The 24,313-nt window shown below is 40.9% G+C and overlaps 1 protein-coding gene across 1 annotated transcript in view; it reads left to right on the top strand.

The window, feature by feature from the left end:
* The window catches only part of LOC123630660 (amyloid beta precursor protein), a 245,622-nt gene extending 225,932 nt beyond the window's left edge, over positions 1 to 19,690 (top strand). Inside the window, 3 exon segments of the mRNA XM_045540498.1 lie at positions 5,780 to 5,880; positions 9,674 to 9,820; positions 18,736 to 19,690. Coding sequence (XP_045396454.1) covers positions 5,780 to 5,880; positions 9,674 to 9,820; positions 18,736 to 18,837 — 350 coding nt within the window. The 3' untranslated portion in view covers positions 18,838 to 19,690.
* Positions 19,691 to 24,313: the final 4,623 nt, after the last annotated feature.

Below are 24,313 nucleotides of genomic sequence, written 5' to 3'. Positions count from 1 at the left end.
AAAGTAACACAACAGATGTATATGCATAATTTTGCACATACGCCCTTTATTTTTTATATTACTTACAAATCCCATTAACACTGAAGTAGATGCTTCCTTTTTACAGTTTCCCAAGCCTTAACGAGAAACACATTTTCACCCTTTGTTCTGTATTTAGCCTGTTCAACTTAGTCTTGTGGATATTGTTGCGGCACAACAGAAGCACGTCCACACCTGGGCTCTACTCCCGCACAGCCTCACCCAACTGGTAGTAGCCAACGTGTTCAGTGAATCAGGAAGAAGAGGGAAGTTATTGAGTTGACAAATCTATATATTCTAGGAAGATCTTCTTCCTAAATAGCACATACCTTCCCATATTTCTTTTCTTCTTTATTCTCATAATGTCCCCATGCAACAGTCAAGGAACAGGAAATTAACATTCTTTGAAGATATTAATAACACACGGAGGCCAGCCTTTGCTCCCTGATTCAGATACAGTCGGCAGCGGGGCCAGAAGGAGACCTTGTCTCTCGCTGCCAACGCAGGCTCCAGCCATGTCTGCCTCCAGCCACAGTCACTGATAAAGACTCAGAGTCCACCTTGTGGCATCTTCGTGCCCTCACGCTGTGATGAACAGTGGCAGCAGAGACAGGAGAGTGACACGTCTTGACAGCTGATTCTGTTGGTTTTATGCATCTCTGTCTGTAGGGCTTTTCTGGGGAACTTAAATTACAGTGAGTCAGAGACAGTTTCCATTCTCCTAATGTCCTCCTTATTGTCAGTGTCATGTAAGTGAATTTCAAGGAGCCAGCGGTTGACATTCCTATTCTGCTCAGCCAACTGGTGCGGCCTTAGATCAGTTCAGATCTAATTGCAACCAAAACCGGCTCAGGTTGGTCATTTGCCTTGGGACGTTTTTTTCAAGATGCTTCCCACTTATTTTTAAAAGAAGACATGCTTTTCATCTACAAATATCAAATGTGATTTAGAAGCCCTCAAAGTTCCTACATTGGCAAGCTGGGCCTATGTGTTCCTTCTGAAATATCCAGGAAGGGGTAACACCACCAGTTGATTTGCTTTTTCCTTTTTTTCTTTTTCCTAATCTAACGTGAAAAGCACATTTCCATACATTGTCAAACAAAAATAATCTATTTTAAAGGAAGAACTAGAGAATAGTTAGTAGTATTATACAGGTGGGAGGGAGAAAGTCATCCAAAATCTTTCTTGTAACCATAACGACGTTATCTCATTTTGATATTTCACAAAGATCAAAGCACTAAATTCTGTGGAGGGGCAAAAGAAATTAAATGGGAAGCTCCGTATCTTGAAGTATAATAGAAGGAACACCTTGCATATTTGGAAAGATGGATGGAATTTGGAAGGCAAGAAATACAAAGCAACATAAGTGCCGACAAGAATGTTCTGTGATGTGAGCAAATGGAGCACAACCAGGGAACTTGCTGGAGATGGGCTTCCAGAGAGGCTGTGAAAGATTTGAGGCACCTGGTTTGACAGAAAACAAGGGAACAGCCTATATAGACAAGAGGGCAGCCTAGGCCAAGCTTCCTTTCTTACACGAAAGGCTTGGGTTGCACAGTATGATAGCCACAGATGAGAAAGAATACTCAGGAAGTGAGGAAGATTCTAGTTAAGGCATGAACGGTTGTGAGTAGCAATATTTGCTAGATATGTATTAAGACATGCATATGCTCTATATTTTTGTGCTTGCATTGAGTCTATAAAGCACTTGGACTAATTTCCCCCCCATATTTTGTAGCACAGTTTTGGTTCTTTATCATCACATTTTTGAGACCACACACTTGAGTCTGACGTGCCAAATTATATATTTTGACTTTTACAAACTTAGAAAACCCTCCTGAGTTGTCATACGTCATTCAAGTAGTGGCATTGTTTTTGAATAATCACCGTTGTCACTCAGAAACAAGTAGAGAAAGGGTTTTGGTTTTTGTTTTCCCCCACCCAGTGCTATATAATCATGACTGAGGAAAATGACTTCTCCTTGACTTCCCATATTTGAAAAACAAGAAGACTTTAACTTCTAGAAGGTAATGTTAAGTAGGGACTACAATAGTAACAGTGGTCATTTCTGGGCATAACAGCCATTACACCTATTCCTCCTGGCTTATTTCCAAAGAAAAATAGACTCTGAAGGAATAATTATACAATCTGAGCAGAATAAAAAACAAAGATACATTAGTAGGCTCTTCACATGGAGTGGAAAGCTACCCTTCCCATTATAATGTATTACTGCCCTTCTCCAGTTCAGGTAAAGGAAAACCAGGTCTTTGACCCCAAGCCAAGTAAGAGGTGTCATGAAGAACATACCTCCCTTAGCCCTCAGATGCACAACAGGGTCCCCCACTCTTCATGACTTAGAGGAAGAGAAAGAGAGCTGGAGTCACCAGGGCTTAGGATGGAGTCACACAACTCAGGCCTCTCGTAAGCCGATAAACCAAGGCCCCTGCCATTTATTTAAAACTACTCATACCCATCACATTTCATTACATGTAATACCAACTTATTATTGGTGATATTTCCCTGTGTATGGGCTTATTAATTTTTTTCTCTTCTAGTGAGATTTGATTAATGTATGAAAAGTCTTTACTAAATGACTACCTGTGCTAAATAGAAATGAACTAGCAAGAGCTTTCTGCTAAGAGCCTCTCAAACTATTAAGCTAAAAGCATTCATTATTTGTTGTCGTGCAGACTTATTACATGAATTTGAATTTTTTTTTTTTTTTGAAGACAAGGTCTCACTCCATTGCCCAAGGTAGAGTACAGTAGCATCATCATAGCTCACTGTGTCCTCAATCTCCTGGGCTCAAGCAATCCTCCTGCCTCAGCCTCCTGCAACTACAGGCACACACCACCACACCCAGCTAATTGTTCTACTTTTTGTAGAGACGGGGTCTCAGTCTTGCTCAGGCTGGTCTTGAACTCCTGGCCTCAAGCAATTCTCCCACCTTGGCCTCCCAAAGTGCTAGGATTACAGGCATGAGCCACCATGCCCGGCCTGATTTTTTTTGTTTGTTTGGTTTTGGGGTTTTTTTTAACTACCAAAAGTATTGTCAGTATCCTTTCAGAAATAGTGTGGGCTTATAAAATTATGAGTAGAGAGCTCATTCTTTATTTATTTTTTAGTGTAATTATTTACCCCCCCAATCTAAAAGGGAAGACTATTCAAGACAGTTTCTTAAAAATCTCAGAAATACAGTTTCAACTGTCGCATTGTTAGATCCCAATGACAAAAAAGAGTGTGCTATAAAGAAATGGGTTTATATAAGGATCTCAGATTTAAAGAGCTTATAGAAAGATAAAAATATGCAACCACTGAGAATTAAAAGAATGTTAGCATCACCGCCCTATAAAAATAAGGGTTAAGAAGGTTAGAGGACAGAATGAGTTGAAACTTACGAAAAATGTTAATAATTTTAAAGTAAGAAAATACATAAGAACAGAGAGCTTTGCAGGTCTCACAGTGGGAAAGGGGCTAGAGGATGGGCATTAGGTCAGTGAGAGGACCAAGTTAAAGAGATCAGAAAGAAAGGGAAACTGTCCCACTTTGATAGTATCTTTTTTTATCTATATTTGAACTTGTGATAAAAGGAAATTAAAGCCCAAGATAGATCAAGATGAACAAAGAAAGTACTGCCCCTCATGTTAGTTATCTATTGCTGTATAACAAATAACCCCAGAAATTAGCAGCTTAAAACAGCAAACATTAGTTTCTTACAGTGTTTATAGGTCAGGATTTGAGGTATGGTTTAGCTGGGTGGTTCTCGTGCAGGGTCTTACGTGAGGTTGCAATCAAGAGATTGCGCGAGCTGCAGTCATCTGAAGGCTCGCCTGGGGCAGGTGAGTCTGTTTCCAAGATGACTCACTTACATGCCTATGTGAGTCCATACTCTCTGTAAGTCTGCTTGTGTATCCCCACAACGCAGCAGCTGGCTTCCCCCACACCAGGTGATCCAAGAGAGAGAACAAGACGGAAGCTTCAGTGCCTTGTATAACTTAGTCTCAGAAGTCATACACCATCACTTCTGCCATCTCCTGTTCATTAGAAGCAAGTTACTACTTCCAGGCCATACCCAAGGGAAGGGAATTAAGTCCTCCCTCTTGAAGGGAAGAGTATCAACAAGTTTGTGGATATGTTTTAAAACCACCACATCTCTACACCGGTCCAAGTCCTTATGACTCAGACAAATCATAAGCTAAGAGAACTGGAAAGTGAAACAGAGACACTGTCCATAGTTTTTGTGGAACTCTGGAGAAAAGGAGAAGAGCTGGGAAGGTAAGAATAGGAAAATGTAGTTCTGAAAAGCAGAAGGGAGGGATGACAACTTCACGATGTTCAAGCCAGGTGTACGTTGACATTGATCATGGGTCTGTTTTGGATAGATAATTAAATGGAAGCTTTTTCAGCAGTTGGACAAGGAAACTGAGCAGTGTGGATTTACTAAGTTTTGTCAAATTTTCCTCACCTTTTTGTGCAGACTCTGCCATTAGACTGTCACATCATGTGCTGTGGACATTGTGCATTTCAGTGTCAGCAAGTTGCATGACAGGTTTCACAGCATCTTGTAGACAAGATTGAAAGAATGATTAGGCCAAGAGCAAGAAATTAGTTCCCATGGGAGCTGGAGGAACTGGGAATGTGTAGCCCAAGTAAGACAAGAATCGGCAGGAACATGTTTCCTCCCCTTTGGTGTCTGATACCTGTTAAAGGTTATAATGAGAAAGGGAAGGTGAGGTTTGCTCCGAGTTGAACCACGATCAAATGCTGGAAGTTACAGGAACACTGATGTTGGCTTAATAGAAAAAAGGCCGTTCTAGTTGGCAAAATGTACCTGAAAATGGAGGCAATCTGATATATTACCCTGTGTTCAAACAGGAGCTGAGAATCTGCCCCTGGGTGGGAACACTGTACAGGAGATGATTGTAAAAGCCCTTCTCATCCTAAAATTCTGATTTTTGATCATTAAATACTACAGCATGGAAACTGATATTTCTACTTCTTACTTTCATTTTTGTGTTTAAAATGACGTTGCATTTTATTTTTAAGCTTCAGATTATTATTTGGTTAATGAAATTCATTATAACAATTAATGTGAAGAATCATATAGCAATTCATGGAGAAGGAAGAGTTAGTAGGTTATAAATTCTGTTAGTCCCAAAGAAGCATTTTAAATATTATGTACTGCAGCTCTTTATTCAGCAGATGAACCAATTATAATCTGTATAACTAGAACACTTAACTAAATAAATTATATAATTTTTACAATGCTTCACTGCATAGATACATGAACATAATTTATTTGTAATTGGAGCCAAGCCCCAAAGTAGCAGTTTTGTTCTACCAGGTAATTAATGCTCATTTTTAAAGCCTTTTATTATTTTTTCTGAAGTAATGAGTGCACATGGAAAAAGACACATAATAGGCTAAACAATAGCCCCATATTCTAGGAACAAATCTTTGCCAACCTCCCAACCAGCATTTAACTTCTGCTTTTCCTCTTTTCAAAAATTATACCTTGTATTTGAAGGCAGTAGAAGCCTTAAGTTTAGATTTCTTTAATCTTTAATTTCTTTTTGTTTGAAAATAGGCAGTGGTTTAGGATTTAAATACAGGGTGCCATTTTTCTTGAAGAAAGTCATTCATCAATTTTCCTCACACTTCAGGCCTAGAAAGAATTTTTTGGTAGCCTTTGTCTCATGATATTACTGTTCATAGGTAAAACTGATTGGTTGTCCCATATTTTGATTATGGTATAATGCAGGTTCTGGGTTGACAAACATCAAGACGGAGGAGATCTCTGAAGTGAAGATGGACGCAGAGTTCCGGCATGATTCAGGGTATGAAGTTCATCATCAAAAATTGGTATGTAAAAATAATTTGCCTCTTCCCGCTACTCGGTTTGCCTTGTCAAATGAATTGTTAACTCTGGGTTCAGCCTGTGCCAGAAATCAAACTACAGAAAAGATGAAAACAAAAAAAAAAAGTTTGCCTATAGAATTACCATAAAAATATAAAGAAAATGAAAAGAGACTCTGTATATAGTTCTTTCTGACTACAAGTCAGCTAAGCCAGGCAGGATTTAAAGAGGAATTCATTTCAATACAGCGGCCACTTTAACTTCCACTCTATTTTCTAGGGAAATAGGTTTATAATAGGTTTATTTGAAGGAGCAGAGTCTCCAATAAACACATGCAAACATGACTTGGTTTTACGGAACAACTTTTTATAGCCATTCGCCCAAGTTCACATCTGTAACTGTCTCCCTTTGTGTGTTCGTCTCCCTCTCACCCTTCCTTCCCCTTCCCTCCCATGGTTAATTTCCCTTGCAAGGGTAAGATCACGGGGTGAGCAGGACCCCGTGATATTCCCAGTAGTATTATGCATCAAAAAGTTTGGGCAAGGAAGACAGCAGTTTACTTTTCAGATGAAATCACTTTTTTTCTGCCCAGTGTCAGAATTGGAATAAGTCAAAAAGCAACCATCTCCTTTGCAGGCAGCTCCAGTAGTTATATAAAATCCTTACCAAAAGCTTATAAATTCACATAAATCAAATCCCAGATTATGATAGGGTTCCTTCCACCTTATCAGTAAGCGCAGTCAGGGGGTTAAATTAATAAAGAAGACAGTTTTATCACACATTCAGTAGTGAGCAAAAAATGGTAATAGAATTCTCATAGCAATAATATTTGAGAAGTACTCTCACTTCTTTTGTTTTTTTTTTTTGTGTGTATATGTGTTTCAAGCAGAAGATATCTTTCCAATGTTCATAAATAAAGTCAGTAAATCCTAGTATTAATATCCAAAAGAAAATGCCGTAAAAGTATTATTTATGCCTCACTTCACTCTAAATAATTGAAGCATATTAAAAACTGACTTGGGATTTGGATTTGCATTTTTAACTCCTGTAATTTTTTTGTAAAAAGACATTTAGCTTTTTGAAGCATGGTTTTCATTGGCAGGATAATCCAGTATCAATTATTGTAAAATCAGGAGCACTCTTGATTGGGTTAGTACTGAAGAGTTTAAAAAAAACCCGGAGGAACTGCTGAAGAGTTGGGAGTTGGTGGGGCAGAAAGCTGGAGATTAATGTGCAGATTTGCATTTTCTGCTGCCTGTGTCATATAAACCCATCTCCACAATCCGCACTAACTCCTGTAATGTGACAGTGACTAATGGCAGCAGCAGCAATTAGGAGAATTAGCTCCCTCTACTGAACTAGTTGATAAGATAATGTACTATAATTAGTGCAATGAATATTATGAAATTACAGTATTTTCTTAGAGACACAGGAATATGTCCAGACTTGCTTTTATTCCTGATTACCTCACCCTAGTATCATTAGCTAAATAATGATTTGCTTTTTATAAAAATGTTGAGCTAGCATATTTGTTTAGTAAGGGGAATAATTATGAATGGTTTCTAATTTTCTTGCAGATATACCATGCATAATACCCATTTAGAAATTTGCTTTGTTTGCTATATCTTATATTGCTTTTTTGCATTGCTAGGGTGTTAGTTTTAGCTATGAGAATTGGTCATTTTACTACCTTGAGGCTATAGGGAAAGAATTATTTAGGAAGCTACAGGCACACCTCAGAGATTCCAGGACAGACATCACAATGAAGTGAATATCACAATAAAGCAAGTTACTCAATTTTTTTTATTTCCTAGTGTATATAAAAGTTATATTTATACTACAGTCTATTAAGTGTGCAGTAGCACTATGTCTAAAATAGCAGTGTACATACCTTAAGTTAAAAATACTTCATTGCCATAAAAATTCTAACAATTGCCTGAGCCTTCAGTGAGTTGTGTTCTCTTGGCTGGTGGAGGGTCTTGCCTTGATGTTGGTGGCTGCTGACTGACAGGGATGGTGATTGCTGAAGGTTGGGGTGACTGCGGCAATTTCTGGAAATAAGACAGCAATGAAGTTTGCTGTATTGATCGACTCCTCCTTTCATGAAAGATGTCTCCATAGCATATGAGTATAGTATAGTATCTTCACCAGAAGTAGGTTCCATCTGAAGAAACCACTTTCTTTGCTCATCTGTAGAAGCAGCTCCTCATCCATTCAGATTTTACCATGAGATTGCAACAATTCGGTCCCATCTTTAGGCTCCATATCTAATTTTAGTTCTCTTGCTATTTCCACCACATCTGCAGCTTTTGATATAAAATGAGAGACATGCAACTCTTCCTTTCACTCGAACACTAGAAGCCATTGTAGGGTTATTAATTGGCCCAATTTTAATATTTTTGTGTCTCAGTGAATCGGGAGGAGGGGGAGGGAGACAGGAACAGCTGGTTAGTGGAGCAGTCAGAACTCACACAACATGTATCGATTAAGTTCACTGTTTTACATGATTGTGTTTCATGGCACCACAAAACAATTAAAAAGATAACATCAAAGATCAGTGATCACAGATCACCGTAACAGATTTAATAATAAAGCTTAGGCGGGTGGATTGTTTGAGCTCAGGAGTTCGAGACCAGCCTGAGCAAGAGCAAGACCCCGTCTCTACTAAAAATAGAAAGAAATTATACGGACAACTAAAAATATATATAGAAAAAATTAGCCGGGCATGGTGGCACATGGCCTGTAGTCCCAGCTACTCGGGAGGCTGAGGCAGGAGGATTGCTTGAGCCCAGGAGTTTGAGGTTGCTGTGAGCTAGGCTGAAGCCATGGCACTCTAGCCCGGGCAACAGAGCGAGACTCTGTCCCCAAAATAAATAAATAAATAAATAAAGCTTGAAATATTGTGAGAATTACCAAAATGTGATATAGACTTGAAGTGAGCACATACTGTTTTATAAACAGCTACAAAGAAATTTAGTGCCGTAAGTATAGCATACTGAATACATTTCTTCTTTACAATGTTCTCCAAATTCTTTTTATGTTTAAGTCAAATAAACAGCTAGAATAAAGCAACATTTTAAATTTTGGTTTCTGGACACAGTAGCAAGAAAGCATGACTTAAGAATGACTTAAAATTCTAGTTGCCTATACTTCCCTTTGAAATAACATTACACTTTAAAAAGCATTATACTGCTCAAGGTTAATTAGAGTCCTACTGAATTACTAGAATAGATAACAAGATGTCTTTTTTCTTTTGTTTAACTCCTTTGCTTCAGAATATTCATTCCTATGTGTTCAAAATGTCCCTCCATGGAAATTAGGACACATCTGCAGGTTTGAAAAGCACCTAAGGCACAGTCACTTAGAGTCATGTATCAGGTCTCCCAGTTTTAAACCTGCCATGGCTGAGAAATTGCTGACCTCCTTTCATCATCATGATTCGTGCCTTTCTAGCTTTTGATAGATCCAAGAGCTACCTTCACACTGCACACCAAATGTTCCGCCTGTCAAAGGGTTTCAGGTTTCTGCAGACTTCTGTTTTGACATGTGAGGGGAAAGTAGACTTCTTCTAACTAGGGAAGCCACATGTTGTACCTCATTCTATAGATGGTGATTGATTGCATTCTTAAGAAGTAGAAAATGTGATTTTTTTTTTCAAGCAAGCACCAAATACATGACCAACCAACTCAAATTTACAGCAAAAGATTGAGTTAGAGCAGAGAATATACTGAAACTTTTCACATACCTCATCCAAATGTCTCCTACAATGACAGGCCTTTTTCTTGATTTGTTTTCAAGGTGTTCTTTGCAGAAGATGTGGGCTCAAACAAAGGTGCAATCATTGGACTCATGGTGGGCGGCGTTGTCATAGCAACCGTGATTGTCATCACCTTGGTGATGCTGAAGAAGAAACAGTACACATCCATCCATCATGGGGTGGTGGAGGTAGGTAAACTTAGCTACATGTTTGCAAGTGGGAATTAAAGGAAGACTAACTATGAGGGAAATTATGCTTAACATAAAGCTGAAAATTATCTAAGTATCTCTCCTTTGGGGAAAAAAAATGATTCCTCCATGATTTTGAAGTTACAGCTGTTCTTTTCTTGCTTTGGTTTTTATCCATTCTAACTTACTGTGAACATTATGATCAAGGCATTGAGATTGTGTGTCGTTATCCTAACTTATAATGTGTATTGAAATTATGAAAAGAACATAAATGATAATGCATGGCATAAAAAATCTGATGACCGTTAAAAACACTTTTTTAAAAAAACAATAAAAACAGTATCAGAAGTTAGAAATAAAAAAACAGAAGTGGGAGGTTATTTTTTCCCAAAAAAACTAAACACATTTATTCCTGGATTTCTTTTGTCTTAAATAGTCTGGCCTCTCAGTAAAACCAGGTAGCAGTAAATGATACTGATTTTCAGTACAGACTCAAGTTTCATAGGAAATCACATTGTACCAAACAACTCAGCAAAATATGCATGATTGTCGTTTAATATGTTCTTCAGCCTCTTACCCTGCACTTCCACCTGAAATATCTTAGTTTCAAGGTGTTGGAAGGAAGGAAATTTATAGATAAGTTCTTTTTATGCCTTCAAAATGCTGTTTGGTAGGGAGAAAATAAAAGATCTCACAGTACGTGTAACTTTTTAGGAAACCGTCTTAGACAAAGTGTGAATTGATACATTTTGAGAGTTATAGAATTATTAGAACCAAAAGAGATCTCAGTAATCAAATTGATCGTCTCATTTTGTAGATGGGGAAACTGAGGCCAAAACAAGTGATCGCCCAATGTCAAACTAAGTAGGGTCAAGGTCAGAGTTCACATTTCTCCACATACTACCCATGGCCTTTTCATCAGAGAAAAGTCTATATATTTCCAGGGCAAAAATAATTCAAATAAATTAAATTTGTGGCAAAGCCAGGAATATCATTTTATTTAGCACTTAAATGTCCACAGACTACTTGGTTACAGGAGCTGCTGATGGAAATTGGTTATGAGTCTTACTTCCCTTGGCCCTACTGGTGTGTATATGCTAAAGAACAGTGAGATAAATCATACCCAGGAAACGACAGGTAGCAGGATGGAAAAGAACTGAGTGGTTCGCAAACTAGAGTGTGAGCCCGTCCAAAAAAAACAATGAGCACATCATCAAGTTTGGGGCATTGCTCTTTTTGTGGTAGTATCTCTAAGCTTATGTCCCTTGAAACAGTGTAAGATGTATTTTCATTAGTGTCAGTTTAATTCCATGTTTGGGCAAATGAAAAGGTTTTCATACTTGAGTAATTTAAAAGCCCCTTTTAATTTCTTTAATACAATTGTATCTTTCAATGGCCTTGAACTGACGAATCTGCCCATGAAACAGCTGCCTGTCTGCAGAATTTCTCTCAGTTAAAGTGCCTGTGCTTGATGCCAAAGGCCAAAGAGCCCATCTAGGGCTGTCATAACGCAGAACTACAGACTGCGAGGATTAAGCAACAGAAATTTATTCCCTCACAGTTCTGGAGGCGGAAAAGTCAGAGATCAGGATGTCAGCAGGCTTGGTTTCTTCTGAGGCCACTCCCTGTGGCTTGCGGAGTGCTGTGTGCACAGGGCCTTCCCTCTGTGTTTTACTGTGTCCTGGTTTCTCCTTACAGGGACGCCAGTCACACTGGATTAGGATGCACCCTGATGACCTCATTTAACCTTAATTACCTCTTTGACCCTATCTCCAAACACAGCCACATTCTGGGGTACTGGCAGGTTAAGGCTTCAATGTTGGAATTTGGGGGGGACACGATTCCGCCTGTAACAGAGCCCAGTGATGCGACTGAAAAGCAAGGCCTCTACCGGGGGATCCCCTGGCTGTGTGTGAGACTTACCAGGTACCTTTCTGAAAGCTCACATCTCCAGGTCCTGCCCCAGACCTAGGGAAACAGAAGTCCCAAATAGGAGGCTGGGAATCTGAGTGTTAAAAATTTCTGCAGCTAAGTGAGACATGCACTCTGGTTGGAGAATGACGGACGTGTAGTATTAACCCTCCTTTTAGTTCTCTGAGCAAACCTCAGGGAGTAGAAAATGGTATCTCTTGTCTCCCAGATAACTAGTTGCCTTTTAAGTGTTCTTCCAGTTGCCTGGGTTAAATGTTTCTTTTTGGTCAGTTGCCAAGAAATGTCCCCTTGGACTTAGAATGTCAGAGGAGAAGAAAGTGATGCTTTGACCCAGATTCTGAAAAAAAAATAATAATAATTTTTAAGCCAGGAGTTATCCTTGCAGGAGCAAAATTTGGGAAAGGACCGTGGTTCAGCTCTTTTTATAGACACTCATTTTACTGTCCACTTGAGAGCAACTAGAGACCTTTCTAGATTGAGCGCCCCACCTCATTTTGTGTTTCATTTTGTTTATTTCCTCTCACCTTCTTCTTCCTTAAAGAAGATGTTGTCAAGAGCCTGGAAACCGACCCCTTTTCCTTTCAAGGCCTTTGTGTCTGTCCATTCTGTAAGCCACCCTTCATTCAGCTCCATGGCGAACCTGCACAGCAGTGTTCGCGTAGAATTTCATGTAAGGTGCTGTTCCTCTTTCCTGTCCTCAAAAAGGTGCAGTCAGGCTGGGGTGGTAGAAGTTGGGCACCAAGAGCTGTGTCCCAGCCCCAGCGTGTTCTGTGGCGGGAGAGAGCGCGGTGGTGTTTGAGAGCACCGTTTCTCAAACCGTGTCGGCATCTGCACTGAACGGAAGGGACCCTTCTGCAAACGTCCTCTGCCTACCTTAAAAGGCCTCTCTTACTCAAGTGCGTGGAGATACCTTTATCTCCAGCTCTGGTTAACCTTCTTCATGAATGAGTAACCCCACTTTACTAAGAACAAAAATGAGTAAATGAATATTTCCAGTTGGACTGGCCTCAGCACAGAATCCCATCCGTGTGTGAAGATGTCATGATGGAAGCATTAGTCTCCGAGAAATCTTTCATTTTTAGAGCGAAAGATTCCTGCAGAAGATCACGGAGATAGGAACCCTGGGGGAAGAAAATGTAGAAATGAAAATGAGCCTAGTACAGCCATATGTCACTCACTGACGGGGATGCATTCTGAGAAATGCATCATTAGGCGATTTTATCACCTAATATTCAAACATCATAGAGTGTACTCACACAAACCTAGATTGTGTAGCCTACAACACACCTCAAAGGAATAGACCTGGGCTACATGGTATCACCTAGTGCTCCTAGGCTACAAATCTGTACAGCATGTTTCTGTACGGAATACTGTAGGCAGTGTAACACAATGGTAAGTATTTGTGACTGTAAACATAGACAAGGTACAGTAAAAATAGGGTATACAAGATAAAAAATGATACACCTGTATAGGGCACTTATCAAAAATGGACTTTATAGGACTGGACGTTGCTATGAGTCAGTGAATGTGTGTGCAGTGAGGTCTAGGACATTACTGTACACTCCTGTAGACTTTATAACACTGTGTACTTAGGCTACATTAAATTTATTTTAAAAATATTTTTCTTTCTTCAATAACAAATTAACCTTGGCTTAGTGTAGCATTTTTCCTTCATAAACTTATTTTTTAACTTTTTGACTTTTATAATAACACTTAGCTTAAAACAATCATATTGTATAGCTGTACAAAAATATTTCCTTTCTTTATATGTTTATTCTATAAGTTTTTTTCTATTTTTAGAAAAATGTTTTTCCTTTTGTAAAACTTCAACATTTTTGTTAAAAACTAAGACACAAACACACACATTAACCTAGTCCTGCTTAGGGTCAGGATCTCCAAGACATCCTAGATAACAGGAATTTTTTAGCTCCCTTATAACCTGTGGGACCACCATTGTAGATGAGGTCTTTCACTGGATGACTGAAACATCGTTATGCAGCACATGACTATATTTTTATTGGTAGAGTTGTTAGCCATTTGGAAATGAGCAATTGCTCATTTTTGTTTTTAAAAAATAAGCAATAAATATGGATTTAATGATTTGCTTAGCCGTAAGGCCAGAGATGCATTCTGTAAGCCATTAGCCACGCTTTCTCGAGGAAATGAGAGTACTCTGTTTGTGCGTCAAGCAGTGAAGCAGTAGCCCTTTCCTTATGCTGCTTCCCACATGTGCCCCCATGTCATAGTATCCCTGTGGTGGCTGAAAATCTTAGTGCCAGCTCAGTTACCCACCACTACTCCTGATTCAGTACGGTCCTGCAAAGCCCACGGCTCCCAGGTTCTGTTTAGTAGGAGATGGTGCTTTTCCACACTGACGTACATAGACACCGCATATTTGAAAATGTATATGGTACCTCTTTCCACTGCTCCTCCCAGATGGAGACATCAGCTTTAATAAGAAAATGGAGGCCGGGCGTGGTGGCTCACGCCTGTAATCCTAGCTCTGGGAGGCCGAGGCGGGTGGATCGCTCGAGGTCAGGAGTTCGAGACCAGCCTGAGCAAGAGTGAGACCCCGTCTCTACTAAAAATAGAAAGAAATTATCTGGACAACTAAAAATATATATACAAAAAAAAAAAAATTAGCCGGGCATGGTGGCGCATGCCTGTAGTCCCAGCTACTCGGGAGGCTGAGGCAGTAGGATCGCTTAAGCCCAGGAGTCTGAGGTTGCTGTGAGCTAGGCTGATGCCACGGCACTCACTCTAGCCCGGGCAACAAAGTGAGACTCTGTCTCAAAAAAAAAAAAAAAAAGAAAATGGGAGCACAAATTCTCTGTATTGTAGGGTGTGAGCCAGTTTCTTTTCAAGGATCCTATAACTGGAACAGCAGAAGTCTCCCCACCTCCCCCCACCCCGGTCATCTCAGTAGTGACCTAAATAAGAAGAGAGTTGCTTATTTAGCTTTTGTGGAGTTAGGGCATAGGACTTTTCCTGAGGAATATGCTGTCATTCCGGTGACTTGATAAAGCCCTTAGAGGTCCTTTCTTCTTGCAAGTTGACCCACCAGAATCGAGGCCCCTGGCAGCCACTGGCGTGGATGTTGGGGGGCAGTTGGAGAAACTGGTTGGGTTGAATGGGAAGCAAAGGTAAGGGAAAGTGGGGGCGGGGCGGCGGGGCAGAATCCACAGGTGGTTTACAGTGAACAGCAGGAGAAATGGGAAGGTCCAAGGAAAGTATTAAGAATGATTACAAAGGGACAGAAGAGGAGTTCCTGAGCCTGCCTGAAAAATTGCTTGATATTGGCAATAAACAGAATTAACTACTCTACAGTTATACATAAATATAAAGAGGTGGCATCATAATTAAGAAAATGAACATATATACAGTTAAGCAGGAAACCAATACTGAGAGGTTACTAGGTGGGATAAATCACCGGCTTGAAAACTTCCTTGCTGTTTGCTCTGCTTTGCTTTTCCTTCCCACATTCCTGGCTCCTTTAATGTTGTGAGGCTCTGTGGTGATGATGTGTGCTTTAGTTATCTGATCTGTCTCTGCTTCTCTGGTCCACCTCGATGATCCAAAGTGGAGCATCTTGGGGTCCAGGATTCTGTGGTTTGGCCCAACTCAGTGCTCATGAAAAGGGACATCTGTCAGTACACGTCCTGCTGGTTACTAGATATAAACATTTAAATGTGGTGTTTGCTGCTCCTCCAAGTAAATACGCCAGAGGTGATATGATGGGGAGACCTAGAAACTATGGGCACCCAAACAGAATTTTATCTCCGCGATCTGATAGTTGAGCTACAAATTCCTCTGGACACAGTGAAGAACTAAATGGTGGCAGAGAATCAAGTTCAGGGAGAAAGGAGTAGGCAGGGAGGGGCGGGATGCATAAGGCTAAGAGTACTCAGAAGTTCTACTCAAAGGTACTTTAGGAGAAGGCGGATCTGGCTGTTTGGGCTCAGCTGTTTCCAGGGTGTCGTCTGCAGGAGCCAGTGGAAGTGCAGCGCAGGGGACCTTGGGTCTCCCAGGAAGACAGTGCCTTGCACCAAGAGCTAAACAAAGACCTCAGGTCAGTTACTGCTGCCGTCTGATCCCGGCACTCAGGGAGAGAATATTTAGAGGTAGAATGCGTGTGTGTTTCCATCTCAGCAAATGACAGGCATTCCTGCCTGGTGGGAGGATGGAGATTCTGTCCCTGACTCCGTCGTTTTATCATTTCCTTCCAGAACAAGCACCACTGGCTGCAGCCTCCCCCACCTCTGCCTTACAGGAAATGGTATCTCGGTGCTCATGCAGAGGCCGGGTCTGCACGGGGTCATATGGGGCTGGCCTTCGTTAGCATGGTGGCGCATGTGTCACTGCTGTAGCCTAGCCGTGAGGAGGACATTGATGAGCCTGCTGGAGAGGAAGGTTGCCATTACCTGGTGCTCTGCCTTTAGTGAAAGGTTTATCCATGGGCAGGAGTATTCAGTTTTTCACTTCTAGCTTTCAGGGGGTTGGAGCTTAAAAGACCCAATCCAAACTCCTTGGGTGCCATTTTGTAAAGATAATCCCCTCTCCTATGGCTCCTGAGCCCTGGGGTCTGAGGCCGCACTGCCCCATGGCAGGAATGGCACAATGTAGCTGCCCCCTCAACGGCCAAGGGTACCGAGGATTAGCAAGTAGAACAGAGGCTAAGAAAAGACAGGAGAGTTAGAGGCCTGGAGTGCACACCAGCCTCTGAGCCTCACATCTCTGGCAGGGCTCTCTTAAGTGTTGGGCTTTGGAGTTTGAAGAGGAGAAAAAACTATCAAATTGCCAGGTGTTCTCCTGCCCTTAATGAATGCAGATGATTGTTGGCAGCACTATGGTTTTTTCTATACTCAGAAACACTCAGTTTGTACTTGATCTCCTAAGCGAGGTAATTTTTTTTTTAACCCCAGTGTTCTTTGAAATCTCGATTACAAAGTTGTGCAGAGCAAAAAAGATGCCCAGGTTCAAATGGCAGACTGCTGCAGACAGCCTGTTTCCTGGCAAGCGGATGTGGAGAATGAATGAAATCTCTCATTACTGCTGCTAATCTTTAATGATGGGGTTTTAACTCCCAAGCCTGTGGCTAATGACACAACTGCCGATTAAAGCCAGGTGACCTCATTTGTTGACAACTGTGCAGATCAAAGGAAAGAGGAAGGGATGGGGAAAACATCTGTGAATTACTCCCACAAGGATAGTGATGCTGAGCCTATGTTTGCGCAGTGCCATCTGAGTACTGGCCTTGGTTAGAGCTTGTTGGTGGCATTGTTCTAAGAGGAGATGCCTAGGCCTGTCTTAGGAATAACCGGAGAAGGTGGCTGCAGGAGAACTCAGGCAGACCTGACAAGGTGGCAGATGGAAAGGATTCACAGCGGCAGGCCGTCTTGTCCACGAATGGGAACTTAAGACTCAGGGCACGTGGTGGCAGGAACACTCTGTCCCAGGGGATGAGGGGGCTGCACGTTCCTATTCCAGCTGCCTTGAAATCAGCCAGGGTCACAATTGTACCTCATGCCCAGGCTAAAAAGAGTCAATCCGTCCGTGAAGTAGGGTCATACAAAGTGACCATGGGGGAACCTGGTTATTTAATACATTGACAGAGCTTTTAGTCTGATTACTCATTAGCCGGTGTGGTCTATTCATGACATACCCAGCTCTGTCCCTAGGCCTGGTGTCAGCGCTGACACCACGTGCTCTCTGGTGTTTTTCCTTCATGGGGCTCAGGGTCGACGCCGTGTGGGGTCAGAACCATTCCAGACTGGCTGTGTCAGGGGAAAAGGCTGCGTAAGGGGCCGAATGTCACTTGGCAACACCCAGCGATGGAGAACAGGCCTGCAGTGTTCTCCTAGAAATGATGTGGCCAGCCCAGCTCGATTGTACGCACAATAGGAAATATCCCTTCGGAGGAAAATCTTCTGTACGGTACAGCCTGACTTTTCTATGCAAAACATGCTGCTTCATTCTGATTACATTTGTGTTTATTCTCTTCATCTTCCCGTGGTTTTGCAGAAGAGAAATTTTAAAAGACAAACAAAAACTAAGTTTGTATTTGTTCAGTAAAGTACCTCCTCTCTTCTGTGCTCTGGGCCAGGTATAACAAATACATTAGAAACAAAAACAGCCCCTGACCCACACGACAGGGGTAAGTACCCTGCCCCATCGGCAGAGAGTAAATGCCCACAAAGCTCTGTGTAACCGTGACGTGGAGGGGGAGAAGTTTATAATCACTGGCTGACCTCAGAGGTAAACCATCATATTAACAGAAAGGATCTTTTAAACCTTTAGCTGAACATACTTGCATAGTATATTAGTGCTCGGTTTAAAAAAACAAAAAATGATATATAATCTAGATTTTTTCTTTTTTCCTATGCCAAATAGCCCCTTTGGTATACATAACATTATTTTAACTAGATGATTCTCAGACCTCTCTTTAACATTTTAACACACATAAAATCTGATGAAAACAGGGACAGATTAAAATGAGCATGGGAAGCAACTCAGCAGTCCAGGAAGTTGCGTATTTTTGTGCATAGACTGAGTCACCCAAGGTACAGTCTACTTTGCTGAATCTTTCTCTCCACGGTACTCTTACCACCATTTTTAAGTAAAACAGGCTTCCATCGAGGCTGTTTGTCTTTTATTAAGCCAACAGGGACGAAAGAAGTACTTACCGCGCTAGATTTATCCAGTCTCTGTTGGTTTGGGGACTAAAAGCCACCAAGGGGCTCTTGCAAGCCTGAGCCGGCGCGGCGCGGTTTTCGGCGCCACCTGGTGGCCGCATGGGGTATCTGCGCAGCTGGTGGGCGAAGGCGTTCTGCTCCCAGATGTCAACGTGAGAAAGGGGAGAAAATCCTGTGTGTGCCACAATCGTGGCAAAGAAGAATACCATGCTCTTTACCTTTTTACTGCGTCTACATGTGCACTCTTAAAGGATTTTTTTTTACTGAGTCCTCCTCTGCCTTGCTTTTCAGGTGGACGCCGCTGTGACCCCAGAGGAGCGCCACCTCTCCAAGATGCAGCAGAACGGCTATGAAAATCCAACCTACAAGTTCTTCGAGCAGATGCAGAACTAGACCCCCGCCACAGCAGCCTCTGAAGTTGGACAGCAAAACCATTGCTTCACTACCCATCGGTGTTCATTTCTAGAATAACGTGGAAAGAAACAAACCCCTGTTTTATTATTTACTCATTACCGCCTTTTGACAGCTGTGCTGTAACACAAGTAGATGCCTGAACTTGAATTAATACACAAATCAGTAATGTATTCTCTCTCTTTACATTTTGGTCTCTACACTACATTATTAATGGGTTTTGTGTACTGTAAAGAATTTAGCTGTATCAAACTCTAGTGCATGAATAGATTCTCTCCTGATTATTTATCACATAGCCCCTTAGCCAGTTGTATATTATTCTTGTGGTTTGTGACCCAATTAAGTCCTACTTGAAATATGCTTTAAGAATCGATGGGGGATGCTTCCTGTGAACGTGGGAGTTTAGCTGCTTCTCTTGCCTAAGTATTCTTTTCCTGATCACTATGCATTTGAAAGTTAAACATTTTTAAGTATTCCAAATGCTTTAGAGGATTTTTTTTTCCATGATTGCATTTTACTGTACAGATTGCTGCTTCTGCTATATTTGTGATATAGGAATTAAGAGGATACACATTTGTTTCTTTGTGCCTGTTTTATGTGCACACATTAGGCATTGAGAATTTGAACTTTTTTTGTCCACATATCTTTGGATCTTTGATAAAGAATCCCTGTTCATTGTAAGCACTTTTACGGGTGGGAGGGGGGAACGCTCGGCTGGTCTTAAATTACCAAGAAATTCTCCCAAAAAATTTTCTGCAGAATGATTGTACAGAATCATTGCTTATGACATGATAGCTTTCTACACTGTATTACATAAATAAATTAAATAAAATAACCCTGGGTAAGACTTTTCTTTGAAGGACAACTATGGACATTAAGTAGTCTTAAGTAATTTGGGGTGTGGGGAAAAAGAGGCAGATTCAATTTCCATTAACCAGTCTCCAACTTTATTTATGATATCCAAAGAAGATGAAAATGGAAGGGACAAATAAGGGAATGGGGAAGGCATGTCTGGACAAACACTTCTTTAAGATTTGTCTTCAATTTGTATAAAATGGTGTTTTCATGTAAATGAATACATTCTTGGAGGAGCACCAATGTGCCAATGTGAATGATTCCATGCAATCTTGGGTATTTAGTGATCTAAAGACTAGTAAGAAATCCTATGTTGAGTATCCACACCCATTGTGGATGAACTTGAATTGGTGCCTGAACTTGAATTAATTCTTAGTTGCAAGTCTGAGTAGGAAATTGGGGATTTTATTTACCAGCATCTCCCAATGCTGGTAAAATATTTCACGGACCTAATTAACAGTTTCGACCTGGACTAAAATATTGTGCTGCCACATCTTGGTCCTCAAGTTTGTCCCAGTGAGAGACAAAAGAAAAAAGTTGCAAGGAAATGAAAATTAAGACCAGCTGATAAACAATTATCTTTAAAGCAGGGTTTCTTAATCTAGGCACTATTAACATTTTGTAGGGAATAATGCCTTGTTGTGGGGAGTTGTCCTGAGTGTTGTCAGCTATTTACTTAGCAGCATCTACCCACCAGCAATCAAAAGTGTCTCCAGACATTGCCAAATGTCCCTTGGGGCAGGGGGAAGTCACCCCCATTTGAAAACCACTGCTCTATAGTTTAAAATGTTGTCATGTGTACATAATTTTTAATTAGGAAAGCCTATCTATTTTGTTTATAGTTCAGGCTGCTGTAACAGAATACCATAGACTGGGTGGCTTAAACAACAAACATTCATTTCTTGCAGTTCTGGAGGCTGGCGGGACAGGATCAGGTCCTCTTCCTGGTTCACAGGTGGCTGCCTCCTTGCTGTGTCCTCACACAATGGAGAGAAAAAGCTCGGTTCCCCTCATGTGCCCTCACGACCTAATCTAACCCTGATTTCCTCCCAAAGTTCCCACGTCCGCATCCTATCACTGGGGATTAGGGTTTCAACATAGGAATTTGGGGGGGGGGGGCACAAACATTCAGTTCGCAGCAATATCTCTTCCAAACGTCTGAGAACGCATTGACCCTGTTTTTGCTGTGTTGTCCTTGGTCTCAGGTGAACATGAGAATCAGCCCAGTGCATTTTTGTTTTAGATTGCAACCTTTTGAACTAAGACACTAAGCTGGAAAATTAATCAAAATCATTTCATCATGTCACTCTGCAGTATGAACAAACAAACTCATTTAAAACTCATCTAAGTGTATCCTATTTTTGTGAGAATAAAACGGTCATATCCCTTGCCCTGTTAGGGACAGTTAAACATAACTGCTACATGAAGATATGTTCATATGACAGCTTATATGTATAAGCTACAGTTCCATTTTGCCTGACCCAAAGAGAAGTAGCTAGCTAGTTTGGGATGGGGGTGAAGGGGATTAACCCTAATATAACAGTACTTCTTTTTTTTTTTTTTTTTTTTTTTGGAGACAGAGTCTCACTGTCGCTCTGGGTAGAGTGCAATGGCATCCTCATAGCTCACTGCAACCTCAAACTCCTGGGCTCAAGTGATCCTCCTGCCTCAGCCTCGCGAGTAGCTGCAACTACAGGTGCAGAGCACCAAGCCCGGCTAATTTTTCTGTATTTAGTAGAGATGGTCTAGAACTCTTGCCCTTGCTCAGGCTGGTCTTGAACTCCTGAACTCAAGCAATCCTCCCATCTTGGCCTCCCAGAGTGCTAGGATTACAGGCCTGAGCCGCCGTGTCCAGGAACAGTACATTTCTAATGACATCAGTGAAATGAAGCCTAACTTTCTCATGCATGGCACCGTATGAGACTTCACTCCCAGGACAACCTTCAATTACAGTACAATAATCACAAGCTTCAGCTAACAAAAAAAGCTTCAAAGCTAAATATATATATATATATATATATATATATATATATATATAAGTAATTAAACATAGATACAGGCCGGGCGCGGTGGCTCACACCTGTAATCCTAGCCCTCTGGGAGGCCGAGGCGGGTGGATTGCTCGAGGTCAGGAGTTCAAGACCAGCCTCAGCAAGAGCGAGACCCCGTCTCTACTAAAAATAGAAAGAAATTATCTGGCCAACTAAAATATATATATAGAAAAAAATTAGCTGGGCATGGTGGCACATGCCTGTAGTCCCAGGTACTGGGGAAGCTGAGGCAGTACGATTGCTTAAGCCCAGGAGTTTGAGGTTGCTGTGAGCTAGGCTGACGCCACGGCACTCACTCTAGCCCGGGCAACACAGCGAGACTCTGTCTCAAAAAAAAAAAAAAAAACATAGATACATATTAGATGTATATACCTGTCTTAGAATTATGAAAATATTATGCTGTATAATCTAGGCTTTTAAATTGAGGTACATTAATAGAATTCTCCAGATGGTTTGGGGATTAATCGAAAGGTAATTCACACAAAACTGAAGTGCTGCCACATAGAATTATAGTAGTAGTTTCCCAGGCCAAACATCAGTGAGATCCAGGGGGCTTGTGTGTGGCTAATCTGATGGGTAAGGAATGGCATTGCAGCCATTTGTATTTATCTTATTAAGAGTAATGTTGGATATTCTTTCATATGCTCAAGGGCCATGTTGCAGCTCTAAATTTTCTGTTTATGTTTTTTGTTTTGGGCCTGAAGTCTACTTTGGCATCAGGATTGCAACGCCTGCTGTCTTACTGTTTCCATTTGCCCGGTAAATCCTCATTTGCCCCTTTTATTTCTAGCTTTTTCAAAAATGGCTGCATCATAAGTGTGTCCCTGTGTACAGCACACAGTTGGGTTTTTGCTCTATGAGCCAATTTGAAAATCTTTTAATAGGCAAGTTAGGACCATCCAGTTTTATTGATATAACTGCTAGGTTTGCCCTCAATTCTGTCATATCTTACATTGTAATTGCTGAATGTATTATATTTTCTGTGTCTTTCTGTGGTGGGGAGGTCCTTTGAATTTTTATTCCAGTGGTTCTTTTTATACTAATACTTTTTGTAGTGGTCATAGTCCCATTTTTTACTTTCTCAACCTGTTCCTATCTGTCTTTTCTAACTGATCCTGAGTCCCACGTATTGCCTGTGTGCCAGTCGCACTCTACTTCCCCCTTTTTCTCCCTTCTCCCATCTTTTGAGTTGCATTTGATCTACTTTGTCAATACATAATGTTTACGTCTTTTATCAACCCATGATCCAACCCTTATTTTAGTCTTAGCTCTACAATTAAATATGTGAAATGCTTTCTGTCAGTCCTTTAGTTCCCAGAAATCTTTTGGCTAGGTGAAACTCACCCTCCAATACATTCCTCAGCAGGCACACATGTGTCCAGTATTCCTGGAATTCTGGCACATTCAAAACTGATTTTCTATGACCTTGAAACTTGAAGGGTAGCTTGTTTTTCCTTAGCTTTCTTTAAAATGGTTCCACTGTTTCCTTGCTTTGCATGTTATTTTTTAAGGCCAATCTAATTCTCTCTCCTTTGTAAATTATAATTATTTTTTGCCTGGAGACTCTGAGGATTTTTTTTTTTAAATCTTTAAAGTCTAATAACTTTATAAGCCATGTTTCAGAGCTGATGATTTGTGGTCAATTTTCCTAGGTACCCCCTGGGCCCATTCGATGTGTAGATTCAGCTCTTTTATCTCTGGAACTTTTTCTTGGATTAGAGTTTTAAATATTCTGTTCCATTATTTTTTTTTTCTTCTCAGTTACACCAATAATTGTAGTATTTGGCCTGTTTTGCCACTTCCATTTCGACCTCCTTTTCTCTGATCCTTTCTGTTATCTTTGTCTCATTTTCTTTCTCTTGGTTGTTTTCCTTCTTTTACTCATTATCCTTTATTAAGTTTTTATGTGAACCCATTCTCTTTCGGGCGCCTTATAATCTGTTCTTTATTACCGACAGGCTTTCTTCTGTTTTCCTGAGTTTCATCAGCTCTCGTTTCATTGCCTCCTAGTTTTTGTTGGTTTCTCTGCCTAGTTTTTGTATTTCCGATTCAGCATATTTTCCATATCCCCAGATGCATGTCAGACAATATTGTATTAATATTGAGTATTGTGTGGCTAATCTGATGGGTAAGGAATGGCATTGCAGCCACTTGTATTTATCTTATTAAGAGTAATGTTGGATATTCTTTCATATGCTATCCATGACCATATTGTCCTGAACGTGCCTGATTTTGTCTCATCTCAGAAGCTAAGCAGGGTCGGACCCTGTTAGTACTTGGATGGGAGAAGACCACAGCAGAGAAACTTTGAATGATAACTTCTGACTTTCAGCAGTCCTTCACTTTGGAAGTGGCCCACTTGTCCCTGTTCCTGCTCATTCCATGGGCAGGTGCCGTCAAGAGCAGATTCTTCTGTCACTTCAGCTCTTTTCTGTGAGGTTTCTATCATGCATGATGTTGGTCGGGCAGGGCAAAGAGAGAAAGAGTCCTTATGTCTCGCTCCTGTTTTCTGCAAGATCATTGATTTTGTTATTTTATGTCCTCTGTCCCTG

This window comes from Lemur catta, chromosome 1 (genome assembly GCF_020740605.2).
Source record: "Lemur catta isolate mLemCat1 chromosome 1, mLemCat1.pri, whole genome shotgun sequence".
In the NCBI taxonomy this organism is placed as follows: Eukaryota; Metazoa; Chordata; class Mammalia; order Primates; family Lemuridae; genus Lemur; species Lemur catta.
Note: the sequence above shows the minus strand (reverse complement) of the source record. Positions and strands in the feature narration are given on the sequence as shown.